The following is a 22,103-nucleotide window of genomic DNA, read 5'->3' as shown; positions in this document are numbered from 1 at the left end:
TTGGAAACACTGAAACGATAGCAGAGCTCTCAGTCCTGCAGCCACCTGGACAGGGGCTGAGCCTTTTAGAGCTTCTGGGTTCGTGGCGTAACCAGAACAATCTGAGCCTCTCAAGGGCCTCCGTGGCCCACCTCGGTAAGAATATGAACCCACAGAGCTGTTCAAGAACCAGTAAAGGTCACCATTTTACCAAGGAATATGCAAAGCCCTTAGTGAGGGTCCACAGAGCCGTACAAGCCACGCTCCTTGCCCTCCCTGCCCCACTCTCCCCTCCCCTCCTCTCTGCCCCCACCGCACCCTGGCAACTTGCCAGCCCCCCAGCCTCATCCCTCTTCAGATCCACCCGGCACTCCTGCCTGGGGCTTTTGCACTAGCTGGTCCCTCTGTGAGGAGGGGTCTCCTCCCAGGTCCTTCCAACCTTGGCTCAAGCGTCATCTTCCCAGGAAGACCCGCCCAGCCCCTGTACAGCTGCACCCCCCTCCGCCTTCCGGACGCTCCATACATGGCTCAGCTTTTCCCACCTCTCGTCACCCTCGAAAGTGCCACATCCTGCAGTTATTCTTTCTGCTTGTTGTCCGTCCTCCCCCTGCCAGCGCGGGGTCCTACCCTGTTTTGCTTACAGCTTTACCCCCGTGCCTGGCATCCATTCTGCTCGGTCAGTACTTGGTGAATGACAAATGGGGTATAAAGCAGGAGACCTCAGCAGTCTGCTTTACTGGACTGTCACTCGTAACTGGACAAGCCCTAGCCCCACTGGGTAATATTTTTATATGGGATGATCTTTTAAAAAATATCATTTACCTAGAGATCTCACCACTGTATAGTAGTGGCTCCAGCAAGTTGGTTAACTTACCCAAGATTATTGATTAGAAGCATGTACAGCTGGAATTGAAGCCCAGGACTTTCTCATTCCATGGCCCATGCTGCTTCTACCAAGCCACAAAAATGGTGCCATTCCTAACACGTGTTGACAGCTACATACTTATCACACTTAATAGCTTCCACAGTCTCCTGGTTATATAATTAAGCTTAATTTGCTTAGCTATTTATACCTTCTTAAATCATGAGACCATGCCTTGAAAAAAAATGTTAAACTGCTTAACTAGCCAAGTCAATGTTTGTAAAAACAAAAGTAACAAAAATTAATTGCTTCCATAAAGTTTTTCTTCTAGGATAGACCCAAAAGATCACAGTAATAACAGATGAAAAAAACAAAAACCAATCCCCTCTGCTCACCTGATCAGCCCTCGATACATAATATATTCACACCATCTGTCATAATCTGTGCTGTCGATATCCTAATAAAGAACAGAGAAGAGAATGTTTAAAGCATAAAAAAACAAAGCTCTATGTTGCATTGCCAAAAAAAAATGTGATAAATATCCCTTTGTGCATGCTACTTTCTCTTCCTGGCTCCTACTGGTTCTTTCAGGTCCAAATTATTTGTTCATTCTACAGATATTTCTTGAGCACCTGCTATGTGCCCAGCTAGCTCCTGTACTATCTCCGGGGATACAAAGATGAAGGTGGTCTGGAGAGGGGGTTCTGTAAATCGGTGACTACATTATAGCCTTGGCTTCCTGCAGCTTTCCAAGCCTCTCATCCCAAGCAGAACTGACCACATAGTCATCGTTCATCCTGTGTCGTGCTTTATGCACACACCATTGTGCTAGTTATTTGTTTCCACGTCTCCTCTCTCCCCTTCCTGAGTGGAGGGGACTCTCAATCACTTTTGGCTGCCTGGTACTTAGCATGAAGCCTGGCGTTCAGCAGGTGCTCAATCTGTGTTTGTTAAATCGAATCACGGAAATAAACACATTTCAGGAGCAATCATGAGTCTTTTTGATGTTGAAAGCTAGAGGCCAGGGTTATTTTTCATCACAGAAGGAGAACAGAAACATTTTTTTTCTATAATATGTTGAGAAAACTATAAATATGAAGCTTTTATGCAGAAGAAAGAAATCTCCATTCCCTTCTTCTTAAATAGCCTATGAACAAAAATATACCTTTCTACTGTTTCTGAATTTTACTATTAAAATTTAATTAAAAATACATTTTTAAATCACTAAAAGAATACATCACAACTTATTATATATTTCTTAAATTTTTATTCTTGGGCTTAGTGATGGACTCCTGGATGCCTATTAATTAATCTTTATTGCTACTGATGTTACATACACCATATACCTTTTGTATACATAAAACATTAAAGTTTTAAGACTTGAATTTAAAAGGTTTAATGATAAAGAAAATAAATAAAAGAAGCACTGATCTGCTTTGCCTTGGAAAGAGATAAAGATTTAGTCATTTATCTGCAGCACTGGGATTAATAAACTACGAATCTATTTACTTATCATTTTATTTCTTTATACTTTTAAAAGACACTGGCAAATTTTAAGACTGCAGAATTTAAATACTCATTTATTAAAGAGAAAAATCTGTTCATCCAAGCATTAATGATGAAAACTTCTTTCCACATTAATAAACTTCCTAATAGAAAAAGCAATATCAGAATCCACTGCCAATCTAGTTGCAGCTTTTGACCATGATAGCAGAAACCAAGAGAGGATTAGAGACCCTGTCTCTACCAAAAAATAGAAAGAAATTATATGGACAACTAAAAATATATATAAAAAAATTTAGCCCAGCATGGTGGCACATGCCTGTAGTCCCAGCTACTCGGGAGGCTGAGGCAGGAGGATCGCTTGAGCCCAGGAGTTTGAGGTTTGCTGTGAGCTAGGCTGACACCATGGCACTCTAGCCCGGGCAACAGAGTGAGACTCTGTCTCAAAAAAAAAAAAGAAAGTGTTAAAGTAGTGAAATCGACACAAGATAGATAAGCCTTTTCCTCTGAAGGTTATTATCTCAAGACAGGAAGTCAAAAACAAAATGAAAAGGACCAAGAAATCTACATAGGACTTAACTAAATATAACAACTATATTTCTCATTATAAATTAATTCATTTAGCATCATAATATATATATCAATCTCTTGAGGATTTGATTTGTGTGTCAGTTCCCCGGAGCATGATTACATCTTGGTACACTGACAAATTCAAATGTTTTTAGACCTGAAAAGTTAAAGATTAATTCAGTGTCATTTGGTGTGGCCCCATCTGGCTGATCAGCCATTCCCCCTGTGTGACATTTCATTTTGTCTTTTACTCTCGACATCGTCATTAACTTTCATAATGTGGCAGATTGTATTTTCTAAACACGGCTACAACGATATCTCACTTTCCGAATGGTATTCTTATAATGTGACTTTGATATTCCTTCCATCGAGAAGTGGGGTTTATGTTTCTTCCCGTTGAATGTCATCAGACTTGTGACGATAGCAGAAGGGACATTATATGACTTACAAGGCTAAGTCACACAAGGCAATACAGGTTCTTCCTGGTTCTCTTGGGACACCACTATTGGAGGCCGCTGCCATGCAGGGAGGAAGCCCAAGCAGCCCATGGAAAGGAACCACGGTCCCCAGCCCAAAGCACCAACTTGCCACCTGTGAATCATCTACTAAGTAGATCCTCCAGTCCCCAGCTGAGCTACCTAGCTGACCCTGCATAGAACAAAGATGAGCTACCCCTGTCGAGTCATGTCCAAATCACAGATTTGTGTGCAAATAAATGATTTCTGTTATTTTAAAATGGCATGTATTGTGGTGATTTTCTATGTAGCAGTAGATAACCAGAATACATATTAAATCGTTGGGTTGAGTTGGCTTTTTTGTAAACATGAAAGAAAAAGAAGCATTTTACTTAATAAATGAGAAATCCTACTGCAATTATATTACCTTCACATTGCCATGTCTAGTGAGCTGCAGATAATCTCTGGAACCAGGTGCTGACGTGATATATCCCAGAAATATCACTGGATTAGAGCTACTTTTCAGTAGTTTTGAAACAGCAATTGCCTGCAGTTTCCTGTCAAGGTCATCTCTTTAAAAAGAAAATGGAAAAATATACCTCTTTATTGTATTTACAAAACAATCTTTAAAAATATTAGGGGCTGTAATCCTAGCTACTTGGGAGGCTGAGGCAGGAGGATTGCTTGAGCCCAGACGTTTGAGGCTGTAGTAAGCTATGACCGCACCACTGCACTCCAGCCTGGGCAACAGAGCAAGACCCCATCTCTTAAAAGAAAAAAAAAAGTCTCAGATACCTAAATTCCAAAAGAACATCTTCAAATGGTGTACAACCCAGAGTAATTCCTACTTGGCCAAATGTCTTAATGTTATACAAATGAACAAGACATAGACACAGTGCTTCGACTGAGTAGGCTGACAAACTTTCGACTAAGAATATGACCTTTCTCCACAAATCATTTGGAGTCAAGCTGATTTAAGTATCTATTCTAAATACAGCATTTGTTCAACTTTTCATCAGAAGAAATCGTATCAATAACATGAGACTTCATCATCAGTATTACAGCTAAAGAACTAGTAGTCAAAAAAATAAAAAATACAAGAGACCCAAGAAAACTGGTAAGAAGGAGAATCCTAACACTTGTAGAGCACATCACGCTAATGTAACTTTCTCAGCTCCTTCAGCTGAACATGTGCTGAAAGCCTCCTTGGCTCTCCCGCTCAAATACAGGCTGAACACCGTGTTTTTATTATGCTGAGCACCGTAGACACAAATAACTGAGATAATTAAGCAGGTATATCAAGGCTTTGGAGCGGTTTACAGTCAGTCACTCTGGGGAAAAACAGGACATCGTAGGTAACATGATCCAGCCAGGAAAACTAAAACACTCTAGGTGTTTCAAACAAAGTGAATTTAATATAGGGGATTGGTTACCTAGGCGATGGGCAGCCAAACAGGGCTCAGTGAGGCATCCAGAGGTTAGCAGCAGTGAGAAATGAGTACCACCTCCAGGGCTAGAGGGACAGGAAAGGAGGCCACATGACCCGAGTCCAGAAGCCACACCGGATGATGGGAGATGGAGCTACGGAAGGGGCTGCCCGGGAGGAGCTGGGACCATCCAGGGAGGAGCTGCAGCCACAGAAGAGACCCAGCTGCTGCCAGAGACACCAGAGGAAGCAGAGAGAGGGTGACAAACACCCTGGCTTCTCCAGTCCCCTGCCCTCCGACCTTGCTCGAGAGCCGCCCATTGGCTAAACCCACCCAGAAGCCAGCAGGCAAGGGTCTTTGGGAAATGTGGTTCCCTGCAGCACAGAGCCGAGAATACTAGCAAGGAACGGATCCAAGAGCAGACAAGCGGTGGGTAACACAGGCGCTTACACAGAAAGGTACCTAATAAATGAGGGCTAAGAGAAAAAAAGGCAAAGGAAGATGGAGGGAGATCATGGAGGACTGAGAAGATTGGAGAGACCTCACCGAGGTAGGATCTGAAGACAGGACTGAGTTGGACACATATGTGTGGCAGCTGAGTGCTATTAAAAGATGTCTCGAGAAATAGGAGAGTGAAAAGAATGACCATTTGTTAACCACCTTTGATACTGAATTCTCACAATAACTGTGGGCAGGTGGTAGCTCTATTTTTAAATGAGCTTGTCTCTGTCTCCCCTGCCCAAATCCATTCTCTGCCCTTCTCTAATGCCCCGGAAGGCTGACCCTGCAGATTTCCTCTCCGGGACTCCTTGTCTGCTGGTTTCCAGTTAAGTCTGGCCAGATGGAGGCACCAGCAGGACAAGAGGGAAATTGGGGTATTTCTTCCCCAGCCCCTCTGGCAGCTGCTGCGTTCCTCAGGCCAGTGGTCCCTTATTCCTGGGTCCAGATCTCAGCAGGATCTGGGAACACTATTTCCTCCGCCTGTGCCTTCAGCCCTAAGGCTGGTAGCGATCCCACTGTCTGAGCGCTCAGCCCCTCTTAGTTGTTCCTTGGACCATTCCCACGCCTTGGTACGCAGTCCTTTCATCAGGTGTGAGGTCGATTCTGTTCCCTCTGCTACGTGCAACTAGGATTCAAACCCAGGTCTTGAAAATTCCAAACCCACTGCACAATGGGTTTTCATTCAAATATATTTTAGTGATGTTACTGGAAATAATCTGTGAATTTGGTTTTACACTTTTTTTCAGGAGATAAATCTTGTCTAGTGTTAGTAATAAAAATAAAAAATACATGTATGTGTAGGAGGATGGGGGAAAACAGAGACAGAGAGAAAGAGAGCACACATTTTGTATTTTCTCAAATGTTAATATTCGATCTGCCCAATAACCCTATAATGTGAGCCAGGAAAGGGCATTTTATCCCATTTTCAGAGACAAGAGACCTGGAACTCACCAAAGTTAAACTGCAACATAAACAAAACCAGAACGCAAGCCTCTAGACTACAGGCTCTGTGTTCTTTCCTCTGTGTATGTGATGCCTATTATAGATTTTTTTTAAAATGGTGATTAAATGGTGCCTCAGTTAATTACCTAAAATAGTATCAATTTTCTTTATGGCGTTTACCTAAATGACTTCTAAGAAATGCTATATCCTATTTACTGGTTGCAAAAGAGATAATTTGTATAGTCAGTAATTTTAAAAATCTTGTTGAATCAGCTAACATGCACAAGCATTCTATAATTCATTCCTAATAGGATTTTCACATTTGTATGCCATAATCAAGGGAAAATGAAATCTCTAAATATTTATTCATGGTAAGAATTTTTGCATTTAATATCTAGTATTATAGAAAACAAAAGCAAACAAAAATATGTAATGATGGTTTCACAAATTATTCGAGGGGTTACCTTTCCCGTGTCACGTGCTGGGAGGCCACAGGGTTCAGGGACAGTGCCTCTGAGGTGCCCCTAAGGGCCAGGACTGTGCCTAGCACTGTGGTTGGACGTGGCAGATGCCTGCTCCACGTCTGATGAATGAATTCCTCTTAAGCTGCCCAGGATACCTTACATCCAGTATTGTCTGATCTGGTTTAATTATGGCCAGTACTAATTAGCACTTACTATATTCACGTACTTTGTGTGAGATAATATATCTCATTTAATTCTCGCAAGAACCCTCTGAAATAGGTAGGACTATTGCCCCTGATTTAGAGATGAGGAAACTACGGTTCAAGGTAGTTAAATAACTTGGTAAAAGATACACAGCTAGTGGCTGAATTCGGATTCAAACCAGACTGTCTGACTCCAGGCTTTGGAATCCCATGCTCCTAACCATTAAACTATGCTGCTTTCCTCCCTGGAGTTACAAATCCTCAATAAGTGTTAGCTACTACTATTATTATTGCTATTGTTTTTGTCATTATTATTAAATCAAATGAGTAAGATAACAAGTAAAGGATACGGTGTTAATCAGAGAGCTTTAAGTATGTAGTTAATAGAAAGTTAGAAAAGGCAACTCTTCCCTTCTCTTTTCCAACCACATTCCTAGGGCTGTCTTTTAGTTTTCTCTTATCCACATTTCAGGAGAGATTGGAAGGAGTTAAAGCTGGTAGGAAATAGAAAGCAAAGGTAAAAAGGGAAGGGGTAGATTTAACTGTTTCTTAGGTTGAGACCTTGCAACATTTAAACACAAAAGCCCCTATTTTTTAAAGATAAACCCAACTTAAATGCAATGTAAGGTCAGTGGAATGATGTTTGAATGCCTATACCTGCTACGTAAAAATTACTAGGGAAACAGAAGGCATTTCCTCAAATAGCTTTTTAAAGTGATACGAACAATCTACATCATCTATCCTCCAAACCCCCTTATTTCTAAGGCGGTAAGCAAGTCTCATTAGTAAGTGGTTCACATTAATTATATTTGGATGGTTTATTTATATTACTTATTCTCTGACTTATTTGGAAAAATATTCAAATATGCTTTCACAGATCCATATAATACTGTGAGAAAAAGTGAAGTAACCAGGGAAATAAGGGTAGCAGACACATTAGTTTTGTTTAGATGAAACTTACAGCACAACAACGTTGCTTTTGTAATGTTCTGTATGTCACTTTAAAGTTCTGTGGCCTCTTGTGTCATGTATATGCCAAGACCTGTATGCCTATGTCATAGCACTTAGCTCTGTACATTTGTGTTGTCAGTTATTATGGTTTGGTATGGTAGAGTATAAATTAAATACTTTTACCTTTGCTTTTGAAATACAATATATTGTTGGTGTTATTCATGATTTGTTCAACACTAAGTCACTGATTGTGAATGTTATTTTTTGCAGGGGAAGTAAAACTCATTTTCCAAGCTTCCTGCTTCCTTGTAGAGGGACTTCCTTAGAAAACCATCACTGCCCTCCCTCACCACCCTTTACCTTTTGGGAGACTTTTCTAATTAATTAAGTTTGAATGAATTATCAAATCTTTCTACTCTCTTCTCTGTGACATCTGCCAGTGCTCAAACAGGGTGTTTTCTGTCCTGTTTTTTCCACCAAGAGGAGAGCACGACAGGGCACGTTCTGCCCCTCCTGGGTGGGCCCGCTGTCTGGACGGGGTCAGTTTCACGTATTTCGGGGGCTGTATTAGCAAGTCCACACGGACACTTAAGCCATGTTGTCCAAGCAGGCTTATCAGTATTCAAAGTGACATTTTGATCTCCATCTACCAGATTTCTCTGCCCACCTATCAGTTGTCTGTGAAAACATGAGAGGAAAAAGGTAATCTAACACCCTCAAATCCCAGCAGTACTTCCGTCTGTAGCAGTAATCCTGCAGGAAAAGGCAAGTCATTTTTCTGTACTCTCCTTTACCATGTGGCTCCAAGCATTTGCAGGCTCTGGGTATGGCTCTACCTACTGCCCAGCTGTCTGCTCCTGGTTGCCCAAGTCACCTAACCTCTCTTTGCCTACGTGCTTTACCTGTAAAATGGGGCTTTGGTAGCACTTACCTTAGACAGAGCAAAGATAAAATACAACAGTGGACTTAATATGGGCCCTGCACAGAGGATTACTGTACAGTTCAGTAACCGAGGGCTACTGCAGCCCATCACACACCACCACTAAGTGTTTGTCTGATTTTTAAAACTAGCAACACAGGGAAAAAATACTTTGGGAAGTAAAAAAGAAGAAAGTAAGAAAGGTTATTTCATAGAAATCAAAGGAAATTATTGATAATACTTCTTGATATTTATGTAATATTATATAGACCCAAGAAACCCACTCGTGATTCCCAAAGTGTGTCACTACAAAATCCACCAGTTTGTCCGAGATGTTAACGGTCAGTGTTATGGCCGGTGCAATCTCGCCCTCTGGTGACGGAAGAAGGTGATGCTCCGATCTCACGATGGGGAACCTCGACAAAGCCATGATCCTGTATGGGAAGGAGAGAGACACGTGCATCATTGCCAGTCCCCCCACAGCATGCAGAGCGGGACCGAGCAAATGCACTAAGAAGGGATGTTCCACCACACGCACGCCACGGAGGGCCACTCAGAGCAATGATGTGGCAGAGACTTATGTGGCAGTCTGCTTGTCGGATCGTCACACCTCTGATCGTTAGCGTGTCTCACTGTGACACACCAGCAACTCTGTTTTCGTAAGTGCCATGGAGACATGAAACGGGCAGCATTAGTAATGCACAAAATCCATTTTCCTTGCATTGTTACTCTGACAACACATTTGCATAAACAATTCTAATATTAATATTAATCAACACATATGGGAATGTACAGGCTTGCCAGCAAGGACACAAAGTAACAATTTATAAAATTAGAAATTGAAAAACAATAAGCATATGAAAAGGCACTCACTCCACGTCACTCTGTCAAAGAGCTACATGAGAAAAGGGTGAGCAGAGCTCGGGCCTCAGCAGGCTTCTCTCCCCCAGCTACGTGCACTGTCTCTGTCGCCCTCGCGGAGTCTCTACCCGATGATACCTGAAGACACATCTCCAGCCTGGCCTGTCCTCCTCCGCCCTCCAGGCCATACAGAACTGCCTCCTGGGCGTCACTTGACTGTCCAGGGGCATCTCACACTTAGCACAAACTGCTGCTCTCCCGGTGGTGGTTCCTGTCCCATTAAATGGCATCATCTCCTATCAGGTATTCAGGGCAAAAACCTGGCCGTATCTTCAGCACCTCCCCACCCCCCAAGAAGCACCACCGTGGCACATTCACAGGATGAGTATATAACAATATCAACTTTCCACTCCACGTCTACGCTGCCTAGTCTTTCAGGACTGTGTTCGGGATTAATACCCAAGGAATACTCACCCCCAAGTGTGATCCCTTGTGCTTGGACCGAAGTCTGTATAGAACCCCAACTTCTCCCCTAGCCACATAGTTAAGTCATTGTTCCCCATATAGGGCTTAGAAGCATCACTCTCCAAAATTGTTATGAAATCTGCACCTGTTAAGAAAAAAAAAAAGCATTCAATGGTTAATCACAGCAAGGCAGAAAGCAACACTTTATTCTCAGCCCTTAACCCTTTTGCCTTAACTGATAAACCCAAAAATAATTTTTAATGAGTCACTAAAGTGAAGTGGTTCAAATCTGAGCTATAAAGAAATTTTCTCGTGTTTAGAATTTAATTAAAACATGAAACAACTCCAGAAAATACTGGAAAGGATAAGAGAATAACTCTTCTAAATTTTCAAATATTCTTAACATCATTCCCAAATTTTCAAATAATCTTAATACCTTTCTCAAATACCCAATTTATGTTCAGAAACAATAGAATGGTGCACAATAGCATTTTATTTCAGGACAAACGGCTCCATGCTATCAGCATAGAAGTAAGTTTGTTGGCTTTTTTAGATCTTGGCCCGATGTGGCTCAGAGGCCTGTAATCAAGACCAAATAAGGACTAAGGGTCAAAGAAACTTCTCAGTAGCATTATGTTCATACAGACACTCACAAGTTTCTCAGGAGGCTTATCATTAAGAATAGCCAGAACGGTTGAGCCCTTTACCGATCTTGCTCCACGCTCCTGTAGTTGATCTAACACCAAACTCCCCCATGTTTAAAAGGATGCTTCCCACAAAGATGAGCACCCCAGAGCACGGAAACAAATAAAATTAGTTCTTAAGCTCTTGAAAGCAATTGGTTCACAAATGAACCTCACTCTGACTCATTCTGTCTCTTAATCCAACAGTTTTCTGGTCCCCAACAGCGGGTCCCCAAGTAGACAGGAGCTACCAGAAGGAGCATCCCTAAGAACAACGGCACGGCCAGAGTCCCCTGCAGATCCCCAGTTCAAGGTGCTGCTCAGAATCCGCTGAATTAATTGCTCTCCAACACGGACAGATGTGGCCATAGAAGCTCGTCCTCCCGCGGCTGCCCACCAAAGGAGAGCCTTTCTTAAGAGACTGGTGTATGACCAGCAGGTCCTTTTCCCAGGACTAACTATCCTGCCGAAAGTAAAAGTGACAACAGTAGTTTCTCAAACCCTGGAACTAGTTCCAGTAAGAGACTTACCTGTTTGCTTGAGCAGGAGAGCTGATCTTTCTAGATTGGACCATCCCTCGTTGTCATATCCAAACCTGAAAGGCCAGATGGCAGCAGAGACCTCTTTGGCAGGAGCCTGAGGAATAGTTTTAATGGTTTAGAATGACTGTGAACAAGGGCAGTTTCGGTGGCCCACTGTTCTCCACCTCTCTCTACCGAAATTTATATTTCAGCAAAGGCATTTCCTTAGACGTTTGTCCACATTTAATTCATAAAAATAAGGAAATATTTGCTAATCCATAATCTCATAATCTGTGAATTTCTAGCTTAAGCTTGGAAGTTAGGAGAAATATTTGGAAAGTGAGTATTTATAATTAGCATTGCTCATAATAGCAAAAAATTAGAAACAACCTGGCTATCCCTCAACAGGAAAATGCATAAACAGATGGTGTTACCTACACAGAATGGAACACTACACAGTCCTAGTAAATGAGTTAGGGCTACATAGTACCGTGAGGATGAATCTCACAAAGATGATTTAAGTAAAAAAAAAAGAAAAGTAACTTGCAAAACATATATGTCAGATGTCTTTTAGATAAAGTTAAAAACATGGTAAAAACAATTTTGTCTAGGGATCTATCATATTTAGTAGCAATAGAAAGAAATGCATAAAAATGATAAAAAACACAATACCCAGGACAGTGGTTACCCTTGCAGGGGAGAAGAATCATACAGTGGGACACACAGAGGCCTTCAACGTATTTATAAAGTGGTCGGCCCCTTCTAACCTAGTTACGACGATGCCACATCCCTACTGTGCTGTGATTTTATTCACTGTGGTCCTCTTTGTATGCAATGTAGCATTATCAATCCTATCTAAATATGCCCATCTTTGTATAAAGTTCAGTTGAAAACACTAGAATAAATAAAATAAAATAAAATAGTCCCTTATTTTATAGTTTAGAAATGTTAAATCATGAATGGCAAAAATAACTCCACACAACAAAATTATGAACTGTTTGCCCCTAATATATTGATCTATCCTGTCTCAAGAACCCAATTTCAAAAAATAATCCCACTATATTATCAGCCTGTGACTAAGAGTTAATGCACTAAAGTCATCAGACCCAGGTCTAGCATTCAACTGGAATGGTGATGTATACAAATGTGTGTGTGTGTGTGTGTGTATATATATATCTCTCACATAAAATTCTATTTCAAAATTTTTAATTACTCACCCCTTTGCCCAATTTCCTCTCATAGGTTTTATGCCGTAGTCCTAATCCCAACAACCCCACACCAACCAGCAGCCACAAAACTAAACAAAAAGAAGAAATAATTGTTTTTTTTAAAAACTAAATTTGTTTTTAAAATAATAATTTTTATGAACGTATTGAATCTATTGGCCAAGCATTTTGTGCAGAGGGGAAATGTCTAATTCTTGGGTTAATCTTCAACGTGTGACGTGCACACACAACCCACATTCTAAACCCAGGTTTCAAAGAATCTTCCCCCAAAATGTTTCAAGGTCTATGAGCTTAAAGTAAAAGTAAATCATATAATATACAAGAAAACAAGTCTCGTGAACAGGAACCAGCAGGAAAAAACACCCTGCAGAATCAAGCCCACAAAGACTTCAGATATTGGAGCTTTCAAAATGAGAATATAAAACAAGTAAGCTTAACATGTTTAGAAAAATCAAACAGGAGATTGAAAAGTATGAGTAAGGAACTAAAATAAAGACTAAAATAAAAGATGAGGAAAATTTGTAAAGAAATCAAAGAGAGTTCTAGAAATAAAAATAATTATTATAATCACTGATATTAGAAACTCAACGGACAAGCAGATTAGACAAAACCAAATAGAGAGAATTAGTGTAAAGAGTGGCACAAAAAACAGAGGTAGGAAATATGAAAGAGGTTAAGAGACACGGAGAACAGAGTAAGAACATATACATAATTGGAGTCAAAAAGGAACAGAGAGAAAGAATGGGAAAAGAGGCAATATTTGCAGTAAGAATGCTGAGAATTTTTCAGAACTGATAAAAGACATGACTCTTCAAATACATAAAGTGCAAAGATTCCAAAACAAAATGGGGGGAAAAAATCCACATTCAGGTATATCATAGTGAAACTTTTGGAACACCAAAGCAAAGAGAAAAATCTTAAGAGCTGCCAGAGAGAAAAGACAGGTTATCTTCAAAGGAGCAACAATTACACTGACAGATGACAAAAGTGAAAGCCGCAAGACAGGGGAATAATATCTTCAATGTGCTGAGAGAAATACAACCAACTACTAAAGGAAAAGAAATTGAAGGTATAATCTCTGAACTAAAAAGAGAAATGAGGAGGAGGGGTATAAAAAAAAAGAAAAAGAAACCCTAATCAATGCAAAAGAAATCAAGAAGAAAAAGAAAAAAATACATATCTAGAAAAATTAGAAAATGAAAAAAGAAAATTAAGATGATAGAAATAAATCAAATACATCCGAAATCACTATTAAAAATAGATTAAACTCTCAAGTTAAAAGCCAAAAAGACTGGGCAGGTGCAGTGGCTCATGCCTGTAATCCCAGCACTTTGGGAGGCTGAGCCAGGAGCCTCTCCTGAGGCCATGAGTTCAAGATCAGCCTGAGCAACATAATGAGACCCTGTCTCTACAAAAAAATTAAAAATTAGCTGGGAGTGGTGGTGTGTGTCTGTAGTCCAGCTCCTCAGGAGGCTGAGGCAAGAGGATCACTTGAGCCCAAAAGTTTAAGTTTACAGTGAGCTGTGACCGTGCTACTGCACTGCAGCCTGGGCAACACAGTGAGACTCTCTTTAAAAAAAAAAAAAAGACAAAGACTGATGATCCGAAAAGGCAAAACAATGGAAACAGTAGCAAGCTTGTGGTTGCCAGGGGTTTTTAGGGAGAGAGGGGTGAATAGGTGGAGACAGGGGCTGTTTAGGACAGAGAAACTATTCTGCATGATACTGCAGTGATGGATACATGTCATTACACATTTGTCAAAACTCATAAAATGGCCGGGCGCGGTGGCTCACGCCTGTAATCCTAGCACTCTGGGAAGCTGAGGCGGGTGGATTGCTCAAGCTCAGGAGTTCGAGACCAGCCTGAGCAAGAGCGAGACCCCGTCTCTACTAAAAATAGAAACAAATTAGCTAGCCAACTAAAATATATATAGAAAAAAATTAGCCGGGCATGGTGGCACATGCCTGTAGTCCCAGCTACTCGGGAGGCTGAGGCAGGAGGATCGCTTAAGCCCAGGAGTTTGAGGTTGCTGTGAGCTAGGCTGACGCCACGGCACTCACTCTATTCAGGGCAACAAAGTGACACTCTGTCTCAAAAAAAAAAAAACCTCATAAAATGTACAAGGCCAAGAGTGACCCCTAATGTAAACTACAACCTTTGGGTGACAGTGATGTGTCAGTGCAGGTTCCTTGATTATAGCAAACGTATTGCTCTGGTGAGAGATTTTGACAAAGCAGGTGGGCACACCTGTGTGGGGCAGGGAATATACAGGAAACCTCTATACCTTCCACTCAATCTTGCTGTGAACCCAAAACTTCTAAAATACAAAGTCTATTTTAAAAAAATCACACAAAACTATTTAAACAACTCTGTAAATATTGTTCCAAATGCCTCAATTTTGATGAACGAATTAAAGAATTATGGTTCTTAACCAAAATTTTAAAAAAAGACAAAGATTGTCAGGATTAAAAACAAGTAAAAACTGCTAGATTCTGGTTCCAAAGACATAAGAACACACACAGAAAAACCTCATTTCCCCTAAATTTAAATATGATCTTTTCGAATTATAATGAAACATATATGCAGGTTTTTATATAGTGGTCTTACTACTTTGGGAAATTTCTTTTAGAAATACATTGAAAATTTACATAGCTTCTTAATGGTTTTCTATCTCTTTACACTATGATACTTTGTCTCCTTTAGTAAGATATCAGGGCCTTGAGGGGAGAGACCGCTGCTCACATGTCTTTGTATCCTACATAACAACACTTAATACCCTACGTGCACACTGCACACATTCAATACATTTTTATTTAATCTAGTCCATTTTAAATGAGTCAAATATTAAATAGTAAATGAATTTTACATTTGAGTTTCTAGTTCATCAACATTCCAACCACTAACATATTTAATCTTCCAAAAAAGGAGAACAAGAAATGGAGCAAATAGTCTCAACTATTAGAACCAAACATCTTAGAAATTCTACCAGTTGAATCATTGTATCTATTTTAGAAGGAAAATAAAACTCATACAGAGTATTTGTGGTTCAAATGACAAGCTATCAGGGATTTGCTTTAAAGTACTTAAACAAACAGCAAAGGTAGAGAAAATCGCTGTTAATAACATTGGCAAAATGTTGATAATTGTTGAAACTGGATGAAGAGTCCATGAGGGTTCATTCTAGATTTCATATGTTTGAAATTTCATATAATAAATGTTTTTTAGAAGAAAATAAAATTATACTTACAAATTTTCATGTATTTTTCACTCTTCCTGAAAAGCACTTTAGGACTATTTTTTGTTTGAAGAAGAAAGTCGAGGTTTTTCTTAGGGCCACACAGCATGTTCAGCCCAATAGTTAGCATTATCATCCCTGGTAAAAGAGAAAGAAATATATTATAGTTTGATCCAGAAATCCTGCCAATGTAAATTCCAGGACCTAAGATTTGTTTTAAAGAAACATACCCTGAAAATTCAGCTACTGAATTAATTTATCTCAATGCCTAGGCAGCTACTCTAGCAGAGCTTTCAATGATTGGGATGATCATAAAAAATCAGGTAGGGTTCTAGGAATTATGTCTTAAATGAGAGGACTCCAGCCTTTTCCTGTTGAGGGATTTCTTTGAATTTCCTGTTTCCTAGTTGTTAGATTGCTGATGGTTCTCACGACTGATCGTTGATTGGATAGGGGACAGTGGAAACTTCAGAGCTGCCACCCGGACACAGTAAGGAGCCTGCCCATCAACCAAGTGGACCATATGTAGGTTTTTAATGTGGCAGTGATTCTGCCCACATCTCTGGGCACAGGGCCCTCACAGAAGATGCATGCCAGAACTCACGCTGTGCCAACAGGCTGGCCAGTAAAGTCGAGCTAAATTGGGACGTACTCCAAACTAGCTTACATGTAAAATTTACATGCTTCGAAAATCATACATAATCAGAACAGAAACAGAGATTGGGCGTAATATGTAAATTAAGAAATGTTAAGTAAAAGTTAAGCTTAGGTGGAAGGATAGCAAAAAAATTTATGTCCAGTTTTCAAGAAATAGCAGGAAAAACCTAGAAAATAAATTTATAACTAGTTTCTGATATTATACAGATTCTTTTCAATTCAGTTATAGTAAAAGCTACTCTGAACATTACCAACATCCCTTGGCTTTTGTGGCCTCATCAATATAATGTCACTCACACTGAAAAAAAAATGTTCTCAGTTGCATGAAGCTGTAATAACGCACCGTTTCCACAATCCCTTAAGTAGTGAGAAGGAACTCAAAAAGCTCATCATTCATAACATTCTAAAACAACCTTCTGCATAGAATGACTCTTACTTTCATTTGTTTTCTTCTCATGGCTGACCCCTAAGCAAGCTGGAATAAGAAAAAAGCAGGGCATGGGACAGGAAAGTAGAGCAGGAGAGAGTACACACACACCTGAAAGAAACCAGAAGAAACACAGTGTTTGCAAAGCCAAGGTTATGGCAGAGGAAATGCAGCAATGTATTTCTCTAATTAGATGAGAGCTTGGGTATTTACCAGAAATATCAAATTCTCAAGAGTTGGTTCTAAAATATTTCACGTAATTTAAAAATACATCTTCCAAACCAGCCTTTCCTGACAGATGTCTGGCTCGTACAGTAGAAGAGTTTATGCGAAAATGTACACAGTAGTTGGCTATATATCAGGGGACAAAGGGGATCGGCAACAGAACCCATGTAGGAGCCGGCACCTGGGCAGCTCTCACCCAGCTGGAATTTCCTAAGTATCTGTCTCATTTACGTGCATTGCTTCCTCCGCTTGACTAAAGCTCCAGGTGGGCAGGGACTCTAGGTATTTTTAATACTTAGCACTTGGGCACTATTCCTGGACCATAGCAGATGCATGATAATTTTTTTAATGAAGAAATAAACAACTGGAAAAACAAATGTACAAACAGGAACTGGATCCCTTATTAACCTGCTTTGTCTCTTCATCGTTCATAGATTTTTCTTGTAGAAGTATTTGACATGGTTTACTTAAAATGATATGCAAGGTTTGATTTGTGTATGTCTGATATACATCAATAGTTTCATTACTACCAGAAGACAAATTTAAAAAATATTAAACTAAACTAAGTTTAAGAAATTTCAATTTTGGGATGTGAGTTTACAACCACTGAAATGGAAAATATATTTATTCTTTGATTTGGGAATTTATCATTTACACTAAGATACATATATATTTGATTGGTAAAAATATGGTAAATAAAAATCATAGATAAAATTCAGGGGAACCCCCTAAATGAAAATCCCTGTGTATATGTATGAGCCAACCATTGACGTGGCAATATGAGCATAACAATCATATGTTTCCTAACATATCATATAATACAAGTGCTACATAGTTTACACTTCATTATGGATTAAACTCTCTTCACAAAAAATTCATTTAAAAGGTCTTTGTAGTAAAAAATATTACTGAAATGCACTGATGAATTAAGAAATTTGGTTTTAACTTATAATTTAGACATCCTTCCAGGCTTTTTAAATTATTATTAAGAGAGTCTATTTTACTAAGAAAACAAGACACCCTATTTATTTCCACCAGTCATGCAAAGTGCTAAATCCTGCTCAGCCCTCAAGGATGTTTTTGAGCAGTTACTTCAATCTAGACCTTTTAAATGAAGAAATGAACTAGCCGGGCGCGGTGGCTCACGCCTGTAATCCTAGCACTCTGGGAGGCCGAGGCGGGTGGATGGCTCAAGGTCAGGAGTTCCAGACCAGCCTGAGCAAGAGCGAGACCCCCCCGTCTCTATTAAAAATAGAAAGAAATTATCTGGCCAACTAAAAATATATATAGAAAAAATTAGCCGGGCATGGTGGTGCATGCCTGTAGTCCCAGCTACTCGGGAGGCTGAGGCAGGAGGATCGCTTGAGCCCAGGAGTGTGAGGTTGCTGTGAGCTAGGCTGACGCCACGGCACTCACTCTAGCCCGGGCAACAGAGCGAGACTCTGTCTCAAAAAAAAAAAAAAAAGAAAAGAAAAGAAAGGTACTCACCCAAAAGCACATCAGATCTTTCTCTCGCATAGACACCTCCTGGGACAAACTTAAAAGCTGTGCACCACGCACAGAAAAACATTTCCAGAAGATAAAATAGCATGGCAGTGGTCATGGCCTTCCCAGGGTTTGTCCCGGAGCTGATAAGTTGTCCCAGCGCTTGAGGCCACACGGACGCCGTGAAGACAGCCAGCACGCAGCCAGACACGGCGGCCGCCCACGTGGGCAGGTACAGGAGGCCGGCGGCAGAAGCCGCTCCTGCTCCAGAGAGAGAGAACAAAGAAGAATCAGACAGGAAAGCAGTGAAGCTTATAGGACGACCGATTTATAGCCGTTTAGAACCAGAATGCACCTTAGGGGCATACGGGTCCCATCTCCAGACAGACGAGAAAACTAAGGTCTAGCAAGGTTGATGCGATTTGCTCAAGGTCACACAGCCAGTCACTGGCACAACCAGAGATACAATGTTGATCTAGGAAATCTCAGTCTGATATTATTTCTCAGGAAGGACGAGGGAGGGAAGAAGGCGTTTTCAGGTAATTGGTGTTAAGATCCAAGAAATAATATTCACACTGCATATTAACTAAACTGGGGTCCTGACAATGCATTTACTACATCTATGCCTTTTTTTGATAGAACTGTGATTTTACTAATTTAATTGCTATCAAGATTGAAAGCTCCTGTATCTTTGCTTTTATGAAATTCTTCAGTCATTGCCACAATTAATTTCATGCCGAGTCTCCGGTTGGGATTGCAAGCTTGAACAGTACAATAGGAAAACACAATTCCTGTTGCTCCAGTCTGCTTTAGCGTGGTGGTTTCCAGAGATGAATCACAGGGAAAGTGGGCCCCAGCCCCAGGTAATTAAGTGTGAGCTCCAGCTGGTTCCAGGTGAGCAGGCGATCAGAAAGGGAGATGAAGCTCGTGAATCATGGCCCTACTCTCCCTTACTGCAAGTAGCCTCCTGGAAGTCCTAAATCTGCTTGCCTCTGAGTCTTTAAAACTACGTTTTAATACTTCAGAGAGACAACAAAACTAGGTTAGGTTTGACTCTCAAGGATAGGACCTTACTCACCTGGGGCAATAAGACTAAGTTCACAGCTTTTTTGTTTTTTAACTAACAATCTACGTTTCTGTGTTCCTCAGTTTTCCCATGTTTGAAATGAAGCTGCTAATTACCTGCCTAATAAGCACTTTGCTTATAGTCTATGAGTAAAGGCATAATATACACGTTGAGCAAACTTTCAGTGCATTTCACTTGCCTTTTCCAAACTGCGCACAGACTGAGAAGTGGTAGCACACGCTCACTGCAAACTCAGCACTAACAAAGCTCTCCAGCCCTTTTCCTGAGAAATCTCGGGAAGCAGCTCTCTGATGAGAAGAAAGGTGACTCCTATATACATACAGACTTCCAGAGACTCCTGACACAGTGACTACCAGAGAACACACAAGCAAGTGAAAACAGCTCGACAGGACGGCAACAGGGTGCTCACACAGCTCCAGGGGCAAGAAGGCCTGGCCAGCCTCACCAATTTAGCAGCCAGTTTGGATGACACATACATTCCATGCAAGGGTGAGGGTGCTTATGTGTACAGAACTTTACTTCTTAGGTTCTTCAACCCACGTCTTCTATGACTGATACGCACACACAAACCCACACACGCCACCTAGTGCAATACCCTGAATCGCTTGTTCAGTTAACACGTGCAAAGACATCTCCTCTCCCAGAAGCCAAATATAGCACCTGCTCTGTAACAGAGTGGAGAATTGTTTTTACTTACAGTCAGCACGCCTGACTATAACCATTTCTGCCCTTAAGGGGAAGGAGGAGGAGTGGCATACTTCAGTCATAGGAAAACAAGTCTGATGCTCCCTCATGCCCACAAAGACTAATGAAAAAGGGGAAAAGGGTAGCCTAAAACACGACAGCCTTCACCAATATTTCTTGAGTCCTAAAGGGTATGAATGGGGAGAGATGAGTTGGGTCTTTGAATAAGTAAACATGGCCCCCAAGGCTGGGTAGAAAGCTGGGCAGCTATATTGGTTCATGGAAAAGGGAAAGCGAAACTGAGTTTCATCATGGAATCCCAACAGGGGCCATTTCTGAAAAACAGGCAAGCGAGGAATCTTGAAGAGTGACAAAGGATCTGGCCACTGGCAACATGCAATAAGACTAAGTTCACGTACCGTGCATAAGCATCTTTGAGGGGAGGCAGTATTATGCAGTGTAGTCCTGGAAATGAGACGGCCACAGGAGGAGAGGGACAGTGAAGCAGGAAGAGGCAGGGACCTGGAGCAGATAGTCACCAGTGACCCTGGTGACATATGGGTTACAGCTGCTGCAGCTGGTTTTAACAGCGCATTTGACCACAGTACATATTTGTGTGGCTGCGTCTACTTCCAGTCTAGTTGCACATGCTTGCAAGTAAACTGGATAACCAAGCTCAACGGTGGTGTATCTGCCGGTAAATTTCACATACCTGTAACCCACCAGATCAGACTGTTGATAGTACCACGAAACCACGAACAAGCTGAAAGCATCAGTCCACTTGCCAAGCCCAGCAGAATTACACCTCTGTAAAAAAAGGAAATGCTTAAGACATTTGATGTTATTAATATTTCATTGTCACAAATACAATATAAATCCTACCTCGAGGTACATCCAAGAGACAAAATAAGCATGAAACAACCGATGAGATCATGAGAGCCCAGTGGGAACTAATATTGTACACATTTAGAGCATTACAGGAATAAAAATTCTGCCTTGAGATAAATGACATCTGCAGTCCCATCACAGTCGGTGCAAACGCAGTGATTGAGTTTGATCAGACTATGAAATTATAGTCCATACTGGTCACATAACATTTTAAGTGACTCTACCCAAGACAAAAAGAAAATGTCCTTGGGATAGTTTCTATTTAGTCTGCCTTTTTTCTTTTTTCTCTACCTCAATACTGCTCTTGTCTATGTTCTCTGCCTTCCCAAGACCAGTGTCAGTTTGATAAATAATTGATAGTCATGTGTTTTTCAAAACAACCACTAACTATTTCATTCTTTTGCTGTTTTGGCAAAAATTTGCACGAGAAGGAAAAAAAAGAATTTAAATGTTAGGGGAAAATCCAGCAGGAAAAACAGCTACCACATGGCACTCAATAATAATATAAATTAAGCTAAAAAGAAAATAGCACTCACGCTAGGCACTGTTTTAAGATTTTTACCTGTATTATCATGCATTTAATTCTCACGCGTCTGTAAGGTAAATGCTATTATGATCCCCATTTGCAGAGGAGAATACTGGGGGAAAGTAAGTCACCTGAGGTCATACACAGTAGCCCACCTAGGACTAAGAATCCAAAAACAGTGCTCAGGCTCTGGGGGGAGGCTCTTAGCCGCTGTGGCACCTGCCCTGCCCCCTAAGGATTATCCTGCAGCCACGGAAGCCCAGATGTGAGAAAGGCCATGGAGGACAGTGTTGATCTTTTTCTACCCCCAATTCTACTGCAAATATTCATGAGTGCCTATTATGTGCCAGGCTCTGT

At 40.8% G+C, this 22,103-nt stretch overlaps 1 protein-coding gene across 1 annotated transcript in view; it reads right to left on the bottom strand.

Moving 5' to 3' along the window:
• The window catches only part of CWH43 (cell wall biogenesis 43 C-terminal homolog), a 37,714-nt gene that overhangs the window by 7,528 nt on the left and 8,083 nt on the right, over positions 1-22,103 (bottom strand). The window contains exons 6-14 of the mRNA XM_045532989.1: positions 21,045-21,139; positions 18,565-18,822; positions 15,780-15,905; positions 12,524-12,603; positions 11,316-11,421; positions 10,112-10,247; positions 9,061-9,210; positions 3,797-3,941; positions 1,237-1,298 (exon numbers count right to left, since the gene is read on the bottom strand). Of these exons, the coding sequence (XP_045388945.1) occupies positions 1,237-1,298; positions 3,797-3,941; positions 9,061-9,210; positions 10,112-10,247; positions 11,316-11,421; positions 12,524-12,603; positions 15,780-15,905; positions 18,565-18,822; positions 21,045-21,139 (1,158 nt within the window). The remainder of the gene's footprint in view (positions 1-1,236; positions 1,299-3,796; positions 3,942-9,060; positions 9,211-10,111; positions 10,248-11,315; positions 11,422-12,523; positions 12,604-15,779; positions 15,906-18,564; positions 18,823-21,044; positions 21,140-22,103) is intronic.

The sequence above is a fragment of the Lemur catta genome, chromosome 19, assembly GCF_020740605.2.
Source record: "Lemur catta isolate mLemCat1 chromosome 19, mLemCat1.pri, whole genome shotgun sequence".
Taxonomy (NCBI): domain Eukaryota; kingdom Metazoa; phylum Chordata; class Mammalia; order Primates; family Lemuridae; genus Lemur; species Lemur catta.
Note: the sequence above shows the minus strand (reverse complement) of the source record. Positions and strands in the feature narration are given on the sequence as shown.